The following is a 14,023-nucleotide window of genomic DNA, read 5'->3' on the forward strand; positions in this document are numbered from 1 at the left end:
GGCTTAATTAGATGTGTTATGTAAAATTGACGTCCTCTAAGGAGACATGGGGAGCGAACAACTCATTCAGCTACTCAGATGTCTTTGAAAGAATCTAGATAATGTCTAATGTATTTCAGAAATTATTTTTATGGCATTCTTATTTGGGGGCTTTATATTATAGCCTCTTCCATGAGTCATTCTTTGGGTGGATTAGTAATACTCCCTATTTCATAGCGTTGTTGGGAAGGTTAAATAAAATAATGCAGGCAGGGTGCCCGGCACAGAGAATGGGCTGTGTGTCCTGTTATTATTTATTCCCAATCACAGCAGGGCTTGGCTGTGCCTCAGACCCTCTAATCTCGCCGCCCCATCCCTGTCAAGGTCTCTGAGGTGTTCGTTTTCGCCGGGGATGCCTCCTGCCCTAAAGGGGAGGCACTGGAGAACAGGCTGCTGGGCTTGCATCCTGGGAAGGTGGTTCCTTCCCAGCTGTGTGACTGGGGGCCGGTTTCCTCACCGACCTGCTCCTTGGTTTCCTCTCCATACAAGGAATCAGTCCAATGAGAAGTCATGCATCCACTGTATAGGGTTGTTCTGAGCACGTCATCGGCTAACACTTGTCAGGGGCTTAGAGGACAGTCTAGCACATCGAAAGTGTTTGGATTTGTTGACTAAAAAAGATGACGAGAGAGCTGTGCTCTGACAGGGAAGGAGGCAAGGGCCAGGCAACGTGGCAGTGATGTTTGGAAGCTGGAGGTGAGGCTGAAAGGGTCCTGGGCACTTCCTCGTAGAAGGAAGAGTGGCTCCAGGGGGGAAATACTTAGAAAAAAGGGCGGAGCCAACAGCAACACCCCAGCTGCAGAATTTCCCACCCCTTTTCCAGAAGATCTTTGGAGATGAGATGGGTGCTCCCTATCCAGGATGCCTGACATAGAAGCCTGTGTAAAACCAGTGTTTGGATTATCACATGGGCTCCTAAATGTAAAACTGATCAAATTCCAGATCAATTCCATAAACCGGGCTTTGGTGAAACCTAAAATATGATCTAAGAAACGAGTACACGGGGTAAGACAAAAAGCAATCAGAAAGGGAATAAAAACTTTAGTTATCTGGCTTTTCCTAAAGAGATTCTTTTTGTTTGGTTTGGTTCTAGTGTTTGAAGACTTCCAGGAGCATCCAATGTATCCTTTAAAACAAAACAAATTTCTATGTTTACATAGCAATCTGTTATCCCTTTCACCCAGCTTTTTGAGAAAATTTGCAGGGAGAAAATTTCGCATAATAGCCTACCTTCCAAAGTGTGATTAGCAGCAGTCCTGTTTTCAAACCTCTATTAAGCCCGCTCCTCACAGTTTGCTTAGCTTTTCATTTGGTCCTGAATGATTAGTTGGCTCGAGTGGACCCCCTGAATCTGGGAGGACATGACGCATACCCCTGACCCAGGGCTCTGGAGCTCTCCCCTCATCCAGCTTGAAATGGGCTCTATACAGAGGCACCCAGACAGAGCTGCTCACTCCAAAAACCCATCCCCCCCCTTTGCCAGCACATGGCAACACAGAGTCTACCTACTGACCCAGCTCCCGGCTTCTCTGGCCCACAGGCTGTAGTCTGAGGCTGCTGGTGGTAAAGCCTGCAGATGGGGATGGCTTTGGCAAGGCAGTGTGGGTGGCTTCGACTGCAGTGGTCCCCAGTACCTGCATCAGGGTGACTGGCTGTGCGGTTGTCCCTGGAACTGATGGGCTCTGATAGGCTTTTGTGGTCTCACCTGTAAGAAAATGGAATTACACCGGGGCACACAAAAGAGCCAGTAGGCTCTTTGGGACAGACATAAAATAAATGTTTATTGAACACCAGCTATGAGCAAAGTCCTGTGGAGGATGAAATCCACCTGCCCTAAAGGACTATACAATCTGGATGGAGGAATAAGCCAGTAAATGAACCAAAGATTACATAACAATAAAATAGTTGAAAGGCAACTCAAAATGACAGCAGCACAGACAAGGCCAAACATGATCAGCTGTCAGATTAATCTGCCTCACACTAGAAGCAATGGTTTGTGAATGTATATCTTGCTGGTTCTGTTGGCCTAGGGCTTTTTGCTATTTTTAGAGAGTTCATTTTATTTACTTATTTTTAAAATTTTAATTTTTTTTTTTTGCTTTTTAGGGCCACACTCATAGCATATGGAAGCTCCCAAGTTAGAAGTCAAATTGGAGCTACAGCCACAGGCACAGCAATGCAAGATCTGAGTGGCATCTGTGACCTATACCACAGTTCACGGCAACGCTGGGTCCTTAACCCACTGAGCGAGGCCAGGGATCAAACCCACATCCTTATGGATCCTAGTCAGATTAGTTACCGCTGAGCCATGACAGGGACTCCTAGAGAGAGTGTCTTAGATGTTTGAGTTTAGGTAGGTTCATGACTAGCCAACTAACTCCTCTGGGCCTCAGCATTGTCGTCTGTAAAACGGGGTCACAGAATTCATTGGATGGTTAGGATCATCCAGATTCTGCCTCTAAATTATGTTCTTTATCCACACATAAGGATTTAGATTATTTCCATAATTTTAAATGAATCTCAGCTTGCTAGGTTGAGGGCACAGGGGCAAGTGGCTACTCGCTGGGTCTTGGGGGTTGTGTTGAGGACCATGAGTCTGTGACAGAAGGCGGAACAAAATGATCCCCAAAGTGAGCAGGGCCCTAGTCCTGAGAGGGAACAATAGCCACTGTCTCCTGCACCTGCTGGATCCCATGGTAAGTATTAGTTACCAATGGATGCTGTAACAAATAACCACAAACTCAGTGGCTTCAAACAACAGAAACTTATCCTCTCCCAGTTCTAGAGGACTGGAGCTGGGAGTCAGTATCACTGGGCTGGGTTCCCCCCAGAGGCTCTAATGTGGAATCTGCTGCTTCCCGCCTCTTCCATTTTCTGGCAGCTGCTGGCATTCCTTGGCTTGTGGCCACACCCTTCCAGTCTTCAAGGCCAGCACCCTCAGTTCTCCCCCTGCTCCATCTTTGTGTGGCCTTCTCTGTGTGGGTCTAGCCTCCCTCTGCCTCCTCTTATAAGGCTACATGTGATGGGATTCAGCTTCCCCATCTAAAGATCCTTAATCCCCTCAACAAAGCCTCTCTGCTTCTTCCACCACAACCCCCCACCCTCTCTCTCTCTTTTTTTTTTTTTTTTTTTTTTTTTGCCAAGTAAGAAAACACAGGTTCCAGGGACAGCATCCCAGCTCTAGCCTTAACTCTACTTAGGAGTGATGCATCTTTGTGCACAGAGCAGCAGGCCCATGCGGGGGGGGGGGGGGGGGGACACCCCAGATGGATGGAGCTGCTCTGTTTGTGGGAGCCATCCCACCTCCTCTTTGACAGTGTACAGCATGCTGGGCAGTGTCAGACCACAGCTGTGTGCAGCCGTGCAGACAAATGTGAGATGGGGTAGGGTGTTCAGACCCTCTGCCCAGCACTGGCACCTGATTGTCCCCACCTAGACACTGTCACCTCCTGTGGGAGTCACAGCATCGAACTGGGAGAGCAGGTCAGCACCTGGCACCCTGGAATTGGGTTGGAGTTCGGCCATCCTGTGTGCTCTTGAAGGCATTCGCCCATCTAGGCAGGAAGCAGATCCCTCCTTTACTGTGATTCTCACTAACAGTAGGTTGCCTTTAAATCCACCTGGAGACCGTGCCAGATACACTGCTAAAGAGCTGGCAGCTGCCTCGGGGGTTCAGCCAGTCTTCACGCCATCCGTGGGCAAAACTAAACCTGCGTGATTTATGATGTTTCCATTACTCTAAAGGGATTGAGCTTTCATAACAAGTCCTAGGGAAGTTTCTAATTTCTCTGAAGTGCTCTTCTGTTATACCCTCCGGTAAATGCTACCAGGCATTAATGCCTCTTTAGGGAGACACAGACCCGGCTTCCTACAGGGAAAAGCCATGCAATAGAATCACTGGGATATTTTATGAAATAGGATGTAATTACCAGTTTGGAGAGACATATATAAATAAACTGACCACACATTTTACTCACAAATTATCAATTAAACCGCAATTAAATTAAAAATACAACTTCTACTTGGAAATAGTGACTATTTTTGCCACTTAAAATTGATTGGATATTGGAGATCTGAAGTATTTTTTTCCTCATGCTATTGGCTAATTCTGAAGTTTCTGAACACCCTAGTCTGCCTTTGCTGATACTGATTTTCTAGAGGGCAGATTAAATATCCTGAGGGCAGTTACTTGTTCAGCACACAGATATTCTCAAGCATGTCATAGATTCAACCAACACCACCATCTCCCACAGCCTCCCATGACCTTCCGCAGAAGACCTAGTCGCTTTTGCCTGCTCTCCTTCACGGAATCGAACGGTCTTTAAAATGGAAAACACTCGACCCCACATGCTTCCAGTTCCTTACTGAACATAAGGCCAGATGTCATCCAAAGTGAATTCTTCACGCGACCAGGTTCCTTTTAAGCACTTTGAAACAGAACCAGTAAAATAGTTTCTTTGTACCGCCTCTGATACATGGAAGTTTGGTCTTTTTTCAGAGATTTTCATGGGAAAACATTTCAAAACTTGCCTTAGACTCCTAGCATATTCCTCCTTGAGTAAGGTCATGAACAGCTCCAGAACCACCTTATCAAAGGCAGCAAGCTCCTAGCTCCTGGCACCTACATCATGCAGATCACAGTGGAGGTGTGATCACCTGCACGTTCCGGGGCCCTATTCACCGAATTCTGACGCACTGTGTCTGGGGTGGGCCTTAGGAATCTGATGTGAGAAGCCCAGGCAGCACCAGCCTGGACTCTTGACTCCAGCCCTCAGCAGCCTGGCTACTAGGCTTTCTTCCACTTTCCGAGCCTGGCCTCTTTGGCTGTAAATGAGGACAGTCATACCTACTGGAGGGGGCTGTTGTCACAGTCAGAGATCATGTCTGTAAGGGGGGGGGGCTGCAAGGTGCTTGGCACATGGCAGGCCTTCTGTAAATGACAGTCACTGACATTTATCCCCATGACATGCCTCCCTCTCCCCCAACCCGTGAAAAACAGTGCTTTCAGCAGATGTCAGATGTGAGGTGACTAAAGGAGACTGAAGCCAGTCTAGCAGCGAGGCCTGGGGGTCAGAGCGACAGGGAAGGATTTGACTTTGCATAACCAGCCTCAGGGTTCTCTATGAGTGCAGGAAACCTGACATTCGCTGAGCATCTACCAAGTGCCTTGTTTACCTATGCATTCCCATGGGATGTTAATCTCAATCCTGAATTCCCATTTTATTATTATTTTTGTCTTTTTGGGGCAACACCCATGGCATATGGAGGTTCCCAGACTAGGGGTTGAATTGGAGCTATAGCTGCCAACCTATAACCATAGCCACAGCCACACTAGATCTGAGCCACACCTGTGACCGGCACCACGACTCACGGTAACGCTAGATCCTTAACCCACTGAGTAAGGTCAGGGAGTGAACCTGTATCCTCACGGATGCTAGTCAGATTCATTTCCGCTGAGCCATGGGAACTCCCCTGAATTCCTGCTTCAAAGATAAGGAACGGGAAGGGGAGGGAGTGGGATGGACTGGGAGTTTGGGGTTGATAGATGCAAACCATTCCATTTAGAATGGATACGCAATGGGGTTCTGCTGTACAGCACAGGGAACTATATCCAGCCTCTTGGGATAGACCACGATGGAAAATAATATAAGAAAGGGAATGTACATATGTGTGTGTGTGTGTGTGTGTGTGTATGACTGGGTCACTTTGCTGTACAGCAGAAATTGGCACAACATAATTAAAAATTCAACTAAAATGTTAATATATTGGGAACATTTAAAAATTAAAAAAAAAAAAAAAAGATAAGGGACAGATTCTCCAGGTAACAGAAGCAGGATTAGGACCCACATTGGTGTGATTCCAAATTCCATACTTTTCCCCACAAGAGGGGAACAAAGCAGAAGCTAAGCCATGAGTCACTTCAAGATTCCCTCAGATTCACTTCCCCTCAGAGGAAGGTCTCCAGAGCTCTGGTGGAAACAGCCTCACCCCCAAGACAGGGTGAGGGGCGGCCTCAGAGCGGGGAGGCAGTGAAGGCAGAAGGAACCTGAACAAGCTTATTATAGGAAACTTGGGCTCGGTTTTCTTCTGGGGCAAAGGAAGGCCCCCTGACTTCTGGGGGGTTGGGAGGTGGGGGGGGGGGTTCCTGACACTCTGCTCAGCAAGAGTGAAGATTTACTTTCCCTTCTCTTGCTGTGGCGCCAGTGATGTGCCTTCCTCGCGCTGAGGGGACGTCTACAAGCTGACACTGCCTATTTCTCTTTAGCTTCCGAGCAGCTTGAGGCTCCCGCCAAATACCAGCTGCCTGTTTAATGGTTGCAAACTGCCTGGGGAACAGCGTTTAAACCTCAGGAATGTGTGTCCGCAGCAGGAGCTGCACGCGGCAGGCAGACCAGAGGCTTTCCAGTTTGTGAGTGAGATAATTTCCCATGCAAGAGGGATGCTGTGCTGGGGGCTGTCCTGACCTGATTTACCTGCTCACTCACATTCCTGGAGAGATGAGGAAAAGCGCCTGGTGGGGGCGAGCTGGGACCTGAGCTGCTGGCCCACACATCCCTGTCTCTTCAGCTTCCTTCCATCTCCAAAGGACTTTTATCACTGAAGGAAGAGGAGCAACAGAGGGGCCACCCAAACTGGGGAAACTCACCCCATGGCGGGACTGTCACTGGCAAGAGAGGCTCCTCTCTCTTGAGGCTGGAGGAGACCCCAGGGATCCCTTTCTATGTTGGAACCCTTGCAGCTGAGCTCAGTCTGCTGCAGAAGGTGCTCTGTACATAGTTGTTGAAGGAATGAGTGAATGAATGAATGAGCTTAGTTTTTCAGACGCTGACACAACGATGAACTTGTGCGGGGAGGTTAAGGGTGACACCTGCTGATGGTGGAGATGGTTTGGCAGAGGGTATAGGTGATGGAGCAACACCTGAGGGTCTAACTTCGGCTTTTGTTCATTTAAAATTTATGCAGCAGCAACGCTTGAGAAGGCGCCCGGCTTGCACACTCCTCCTGGCCGTCGGGGAGTCAAGGGCCTGAGGAGCTAAGGGGGGCCACAGTGCCTGGGTGGATAGAAGTTTTGGAAATGATCTCTGCTGCAGAGGACGGAGAAACCAATGAGTTTTCTAATCGCAGTCGTCTCTTGGCTGTGGTTGCTTTCTCTCCCATCCACCTGTCACCCTCCACTTGACCTGCTTTGTGGGAGTTTGAGTGCTATAGGGCCAGTCGGGGCAGTGCCCTTGGGCCAGGGGCTGACCTCCCCCAGGCTCAGCTCCCTTGTCTGAAGTGGGGGCGACCTGGTGCTTGCCTCAGGGTCATTGTGCAGGACAGGTGTCTGGCACAGGGAAGGTGCTTGATAATTGATGGCTATAGTCATAGACGGTGGTGTGGGACTTGTCCTGTTGTCCAGATCCTGGCTTCAGCCCAACGCTGAAGTCAGAAGGCCCCAGCCCCCACTTTCTGAATGAAGGGAAGTACCACGGAATGTCCCTCAGGTAGGGCTGTCCCCACAGAAGCGGCAGAGTCAGCCATTCCACCTGACTGGGGCCCATCAGGAGAAGGACAGGACCAGAAGAGGGGAGGGGTCCGAGGTCGGCTCTGGGGGAAAGCTGTGTTCAGGGTTCCTTCCTGCTTCATCCTCCCAGAGGCCAGATCGAGGGGCTTCAAGAGAACTGCAGGGCTTCAGGGAGGGGCCCTCATTTCCTGCTGTTCTTGCAGCCGCAGTGCCCACGGGCCCACCTGGAGCACCACAGGAGCCCAGCTCAGAGAGGAAGTTTGGGGGGGTGTATCCTGGGAGTCAGAAGTACTCTCCCTTTCATGGTAAAAATAGGGTGTGGCTGCCCGACGGGACGGGAGAGGGAGGGCGTGGGAGGGATCAGGAGCTTGGAGTTATCAGATACAACTTAGAATAGATTTACAAGGAGATCTTGCTGAGTAGCATTGAGAACTATGTCTAGATACTCATATTGCAACAGAACAAAGGGTGGGGGGAAAAATATATACATGTAAGAATAACTTGATCCCCATGCTGTACAGCGGGGAAAAATTAAAAAAAAAAAGGAAAAAAAAATAGGGTGTGCTTGACAGGTGGTCCCTGAAATTGGAGGGCTTCCTAAAACAGAGGGTCTGTGTCCAAAGAGGGGCTCAGGAGGCCGAAGATGAGGTGAGATGGGACAAGAAAGGTGACCTCCTCCCACCCTAGTTCTCCTCAAGCCCCAGAAGCCAAGAGGAGAACCCTTGCTGTTCCCAGGACTCTGTGCCAAGGGGCTGCCCAGGGGGCTGCTGCCAAGGGCTGGGGCACCTAGCTCAGAGCAAGGGATGGGGCCAGGAGAAAGCTGCCCCCAGCCCCAGATGGCCACACATAGAACCCCTGTGGAAATCACTGAGCATCTGGGTGGGATGACAGGCCAGGGACATGCTCCCTCCACCGACAGGCCTGCCACAGAAGGAGACCTCTGTCACCTAGGCCCCTTCCCTGGGCCCACCACAGAAGAGGACAGGGTGACATCTCAGAAATGGTCCCTGAGGCACCACGATCTGCCAGTTTGTGAGAGGAGTTAAGGAACAGTGGATTCCTTGCAATAAAACAAACAAAACCTGGTCTAGATCACTGTAATAATTAAGAAGTCATTAAAACACAGTTGGAGCAGTACCTGGGCGGGGGGGGGGGGGGAGTGAAAAATATTCCCTGTTTGAATGCTAAGGTGCCTCAAATCAGGATTCTTTATATATAGTCTACTTAGCATATGGACCTATAGGACAGTGGTATAGAGAGGGGTTTCTGGAGCCAGACTGTCACACCCCCTGGATTTGATGCTTAGCTCTGCTGCTTACTTGCTGTGTGGCAAAGGGCAAGCTACTAAACTTCTCTGGGGCTGCCTTTTCCTCACATGGTAAATTAGGGCTAAAAATAGTACATATCCATGGTGGTGTGGGGTGCTTAACTATAATAATCGAGTAAATCTCTTGGTATAGTGCCTGGCACACAGGACAAGCTTAATAAATGCCAGCTTTTATTGAGTATTCTTAAACTGCGTTCAACTTTTGTTTTTTTGTTTGTTTGTCTTTTTAGGGCTGCACCTGCAGCATATGGAGGTTCCCAGGCTAGGGGTCAAATCGGAGCTACAGCTGCCGGCCTACGCCAGAGCCACAGTAATGTGGGATCCGAGCCGTGTCTGGGACCCACACTACAACTCATGACAATGTCAGATCCTTAACCCACTGAGCGAGGCCAGGGATCGAACCTGCAACCTCAGGGTTCCTAGTTGTAGTCGTTTCCGCTGCGCCACAATGGGAACTCCTAAGCTGTGTTCAACTTAAGTGCATGAATAAAATCAGCTAGGCCATCCAGTTTCTGGAAGCAAGGTTAAAGCCCATCATAAAACAACTCACGGCTTCTCTTTGCATGAGAAATCAAAGTACGCCTTCCCTCCCCAAAGACAAGAAGGCACTGCACAGTTCTTGCGTTCACACAGAAACCTAGAAACGGTATTTTCCTGGCCTGAGTTCTATGTGTTCCCCCCCCACCCCCCGGCCCCTGCCCCAGTGATTCCTAGGAACCTAGGTCAGCACAACCTCAGACAGTGTATTTTTGGCCTGGGCTGTGGAGGTGAGCTCCTTGCTGTTATCACATAAACCACATCATCCTCTGCGTCCTTCCATTTCATATCTAAGTAGAAACAGTCTTTTCCCTTTTGGCTGCCAGGGAACATTTCCCCATGGACTGTCATGTCATCTTCTAAAGTAACAATACAATAAAATTCAAGGCAACAGTCATTTTGAATGAAAAAGACACAAACGTAGATAATCTCAGTGCTGCAAAAACAAAAAATAAAACCTCACTCTGCAGCCCATTGATTTCTGTGCCCATGTTCCTGGCATCTGTTAAAATATTACTGGAGTCAGTGGGGCTTGACTGGGTGAAGATGCTAATTTCTGCACTATCTCCTAAAACACAATACTGCCTGTTTACAAAACCAGAAGATTTAGATGAAATCACATGTGGACACTTGCCTGCTTTGGCAGCTGGGCTTTTAGATGATGAATATGTAAGAGCCGATGGGTAGGTTACACCCTTTTGGGGTTTACCTTCTGCAAAAAAAAAAAAAAAAAAAAAAGAGGAAAAAAAATGATTTCTTTCTAGAGTTAGAGGTTTTAGATGCATTCTATTAAGTCAATTCTCTCCTTCCGATTTGTTTCTTTTGAGTTCAGTGAAATCCGTCGGTCTCCACCACCCCCTCCCTGGATGAATTGTTGATTACAATGAGAAAGTCAAGTGGCATTTTGTTTTCTGGGGTTGTCTGTGTTTTATTAATATAGAAAGGAAGCAATAAACTCTCCATGACTCAGAGTTAGCATTAGCCACCCTTATTTTGCCCATGAAGATGTGACATGGAAGCGAAGGTTTCATACACGAGACTTTGTGAACATTGAATGAGGGCAGTAGACAAATGGAAATGCTTCCCCACAGGCTCCCCTTGGACGCTGAGAGCTCTGCACTCCAGCTGGCTGTGCATGAGCCCTGGGGGACCCATTTGAATTCCATGGCACTAGAGAAACTTGAAAGGAGGTAAATAGAAATTGGCCTTGAAAATGCCCATTTGTTGCCCACCCAGGGAGAGGAAGTTTAGATGCCAGGCGAGGAGGAGAAGAATACAATGTGTATCAGGGAAAGATGGAGGCATAAAGAAGAAAAATGATCCAGGCTGGGCAGGCAAGTCCCAAGCCTGATGGGCCTGAACACATCTTCCTCTGCTAGGAAGTGCGGCTTGAAATTCCACCAGGGAGCGTGGTGAAATGGGAAGTGTCACAGTGGTGTAGAAGCCTTGAGGCAGTAATTTGTCTCACTTGGTGGCTGTTGAGTCCCCAGGGCCTGGAGGGTGTCTGGCATGTAGTAGATGCCCGATAAGTGTAACTGAGGAATTATCTTGGCGCTTAGATCTTTGTTAAAATTTAAATACCCTTGGGAAGGGTCTTGCCTGTTATCTGATATTTACAAGCTGATCATGAAAGCATTTTTATCTCTCAGCCTGAGGAATATTTTTATAGGACAGGCCTGGGGAGGAGATGGTACAGCGTGTCACACGCAGAGCTGGGGAGCAGAACAGCCAAAGGTCCTGTTGCAACAAGGCACTATGGAGTCCTGAAGCAGTTTCAGGAAGGCCCTGAGCAAGGGAGCTGGGCTTGGGAGCAAGAAAATCTAGGTTTCTGTTTTGATTTTATCATTAACTGCCTCAATCTCTGAGATTATTGGTTTTTTTCTTTAAATTCAGAAAATATGATACAGACCAACTTACTGTACAAAGTTGCGGGGATCTAAAGGGGAAAAAAACCAGTTAAGATGCTTTGGAACCACACACAGCCTTAGAGATGCAAAGGAGTCATTCTGGTATTACCTATAAATGTCACTCAGGGTGGGGAGGTGGCAGATGTTTGGGTTTAGGTGAGTTACTTCATCTCGTGAAAGCCACCTGGGAGCCGGGCTCAGCACCCCTAGGTCCTCTGTCCTGGTGAGGACCTGCTCCAGAAGGACGGTGATTGGGGTTATTTCAGACCCAAGGAGGCCACCTTGGTCTCAAGCCTCACATTATCCACAGAGAGCGCTGCACAGACATCAGCTGCCTCCATTTCCTATTCTTCCCAACCCTAAAATCCTCTGGTTCTTTCTGTTTCTATTCAGAAGGAAAAGGAGCCTGAGCTCAGTTTTCTGAAATGTGGATCTGAGAGCAAGCAGGCAGCATCAGGAGGTCCCTCTCTGACCTTCCCATTACTGAACTGTGGACAGAAGGTGCTGACCAGAAATGTGCATCCTCTCCCCTGCCCCCTCCCAGCTTGCCAGAGGGCATAATTAAAGACACATATCAACAGATGAAAACTGGGAATACAAGCCTAGAGCAAGGTCATGGGGGCATCTAAACCTTCAGAGGAAGACTCTGACATGGTCCAGCGAAACTTGTTAACCGTGAGCCTCTGGAGCATGGAGGGTGCACCCTGGCCATGGTCAGCTGAGACCTTAACGCGGCCCTGAGCTCTCCTCACTCATCCACTGGGACTCCTGGCCACTGCAGAAGCGCGTGTGTTTACTGTTGTTGGCAAAAAGTGTTTCTGGTTAAAATGTCACCAGGTGGAATGAGAGGACATGGAAGTTGAGATTTATAGGGAATAATCACAGCAGATTGATTTTCATTTAAAAAATCCAAACCCTCTCTGGTTTCCTGGAATTAAGTTTTCTTTTAAACCTCTGTTGGATTGCAGGCTAAGCACTGAAGCTTGAAACCCTCTTATTTAGCCAGGAGCTACCTGGTAAATGCCCAGGTAGAGATTATATTTCTATGACTGGCACATTTGTACTCTAGACATTAGCATGAAAATATGGCCCCTATTTTGAATGCTTTTGTTCCAAGGCAAACGTCACAGTGCTGTGGTTGATAACCTCCCCCTAGCTGACATAGAAACCAGTGTAATATGAAGGCTGGATGTGAGGAATTCCACAGGTGAAAGGAAACAGGGAGTGCTCAGGTTGAAAAGAATCTTAAAAGATCTGATTGTAGTCCTGTTAAAATTCTGATCAATGGGTAGTTGAGGTTGGGACATGCGGTGTCTAAATGTGCAAAACACCCACTCAGACTGGAAGGCCTGCTATGTTATGAGACAACTCTGCCTTCCTTGGTTTATAGCTGGGTTTCCATTGGTGGTTCCTTCTCAGGAGAGTCACATGGCTCTTGATTTGGTGGGGGTGCCAGAAAGATTTGCTAGAATGTACTTTTAAATTCTATAGAGTCTCTTTGGAGAAAATGGGAGATTCAAGGTCCAGTGTAGAGTAAGCTTAAGCTGAGGGCAGAACACTGTTGTGCTCAAACACTTAAGGGGGTGTGTCAAAAGCTTGAAGGGCTCCCACTGGCCAAACTTGGAAAATTTGAGCACCAAAAAAGAATAATGACAATAATAGACTATAACATATTGCATTAAAAAAAAATCCATAAGTCCATGCGGCACTTGAAAAAGTAGATGTGGAGGGGGGGAGAGCCCTCTTCTTTATATAAGAACAGTAATAAATGTGGAAGAAATGACAGAATTAGAACAATGCTGATTTTTCAATTTCTGACATAATTCTTGATATAACAAGGATCATCAATGGTTGTTAAAAGCACTGGGTGACCGTTTGAGGGAACAAGCTACTCATGCTGTATTGTGCTATTAATTACAAAGTATCTTTACCATGGAGAGATAGTATTACAGTATCCAAGTAATCAAGAGTGCCCCGTGTGGCTCAGTGGTAATGAACATGAATAATATCCATGAGGATGCGAGTTCGATCCCTGGTCTTGCTCAGTGGGTTAAGGATCCAGCGTTGCCGTGAGCTGTGATGTGGGTCGAAGATGCAGCTCGGATCCTATGTTGCTGTGGCTGTGGCACATCCATTAATCAAACTTAGCATTAACAGCAAATGGACAGAATGACATTATGTGTCTCCTGATATGGCCATTTGTGATACTACACAGTGGATATGCTATGATACTACCTTGGTAATATCTTTGTCAAAATATTTCACCTGAATCCAACCAAGAGGAAATAGCTGGACCTGTTTGTGGTCCAGATTGTGGGCCATAGTACTAGACAACCGACTGGGACTTCAAAAATGTCATCGCTATTCATGACCGAAAAAGGGAAATGTGGTGGCAGACAGTTCTAGATGAAAGGAGACTAGATAGGCAGGACAGCTAAACGCCATGCATAAGCAATGAGGTCCTGCTATACAGCCCAGGGAGCTATATCCAGTCTCTTGGGATAGACCATGATGGGAATGTGTGTGTGTGTATATGCATGACTGAGTCACTTTGCTGTTCAAAATTGGCACAACATTGTAAACCAACTATACTCTAATAAAAATTTTTTAAAAACTGCAGTGGGTGGACTTTGATGGGATTGTAGATTCCCCACCTCTCCTCCAAAGAGAAGAAATGACTGCGAAGAACATTTGAGGGATAGCTGGATA

General features: G+C 47.6%; 1 protein-coding gene across 2 annotated transcripts in view; it reads right to left on the reverse strand.

The window, feature by feature from the left end:
- The window catches only part of VIT (vitrin), a 114,142-nt gene that overhangs the window by 46,258 nt on the left and 53,861 nt on the right, over positions 1-14,023 (reverse strand). For both annotated transcript variants that reach the window (XM_047782287.1, XM_047782286.1), the window contains 2 exons: positions 10,042-10,119; positions 1,553-1,744 (listed from right to left, as the gene is read on the reverse strand). In XM_047782287.1, the coding sequence (XP_047638243.1) occupies positions 1,553-1,744; positions 10,042-10,119 (270 nt within the window). The remainder of the gene's footprint in view (positions 1-1,552; positions 1,745-10,041; positions 10,120-14,023) is intronic.

Source organism: Phacochoerus africanus, chromosome 5 (assembly GCF_016906955.1).
Source record: "Phacochoerus africanus isolate WHEZ1 chromosome 5, ROS_Pafr_v1, whole genome shotgun sequence".
Taxonomy (NCBI): domain Eukaryota; kingdom Metazoa; phylum Chordata; class Mammalia; order Artiodactyla; family Suidae; genus Phacochoerus; species Phacochoerus africanus.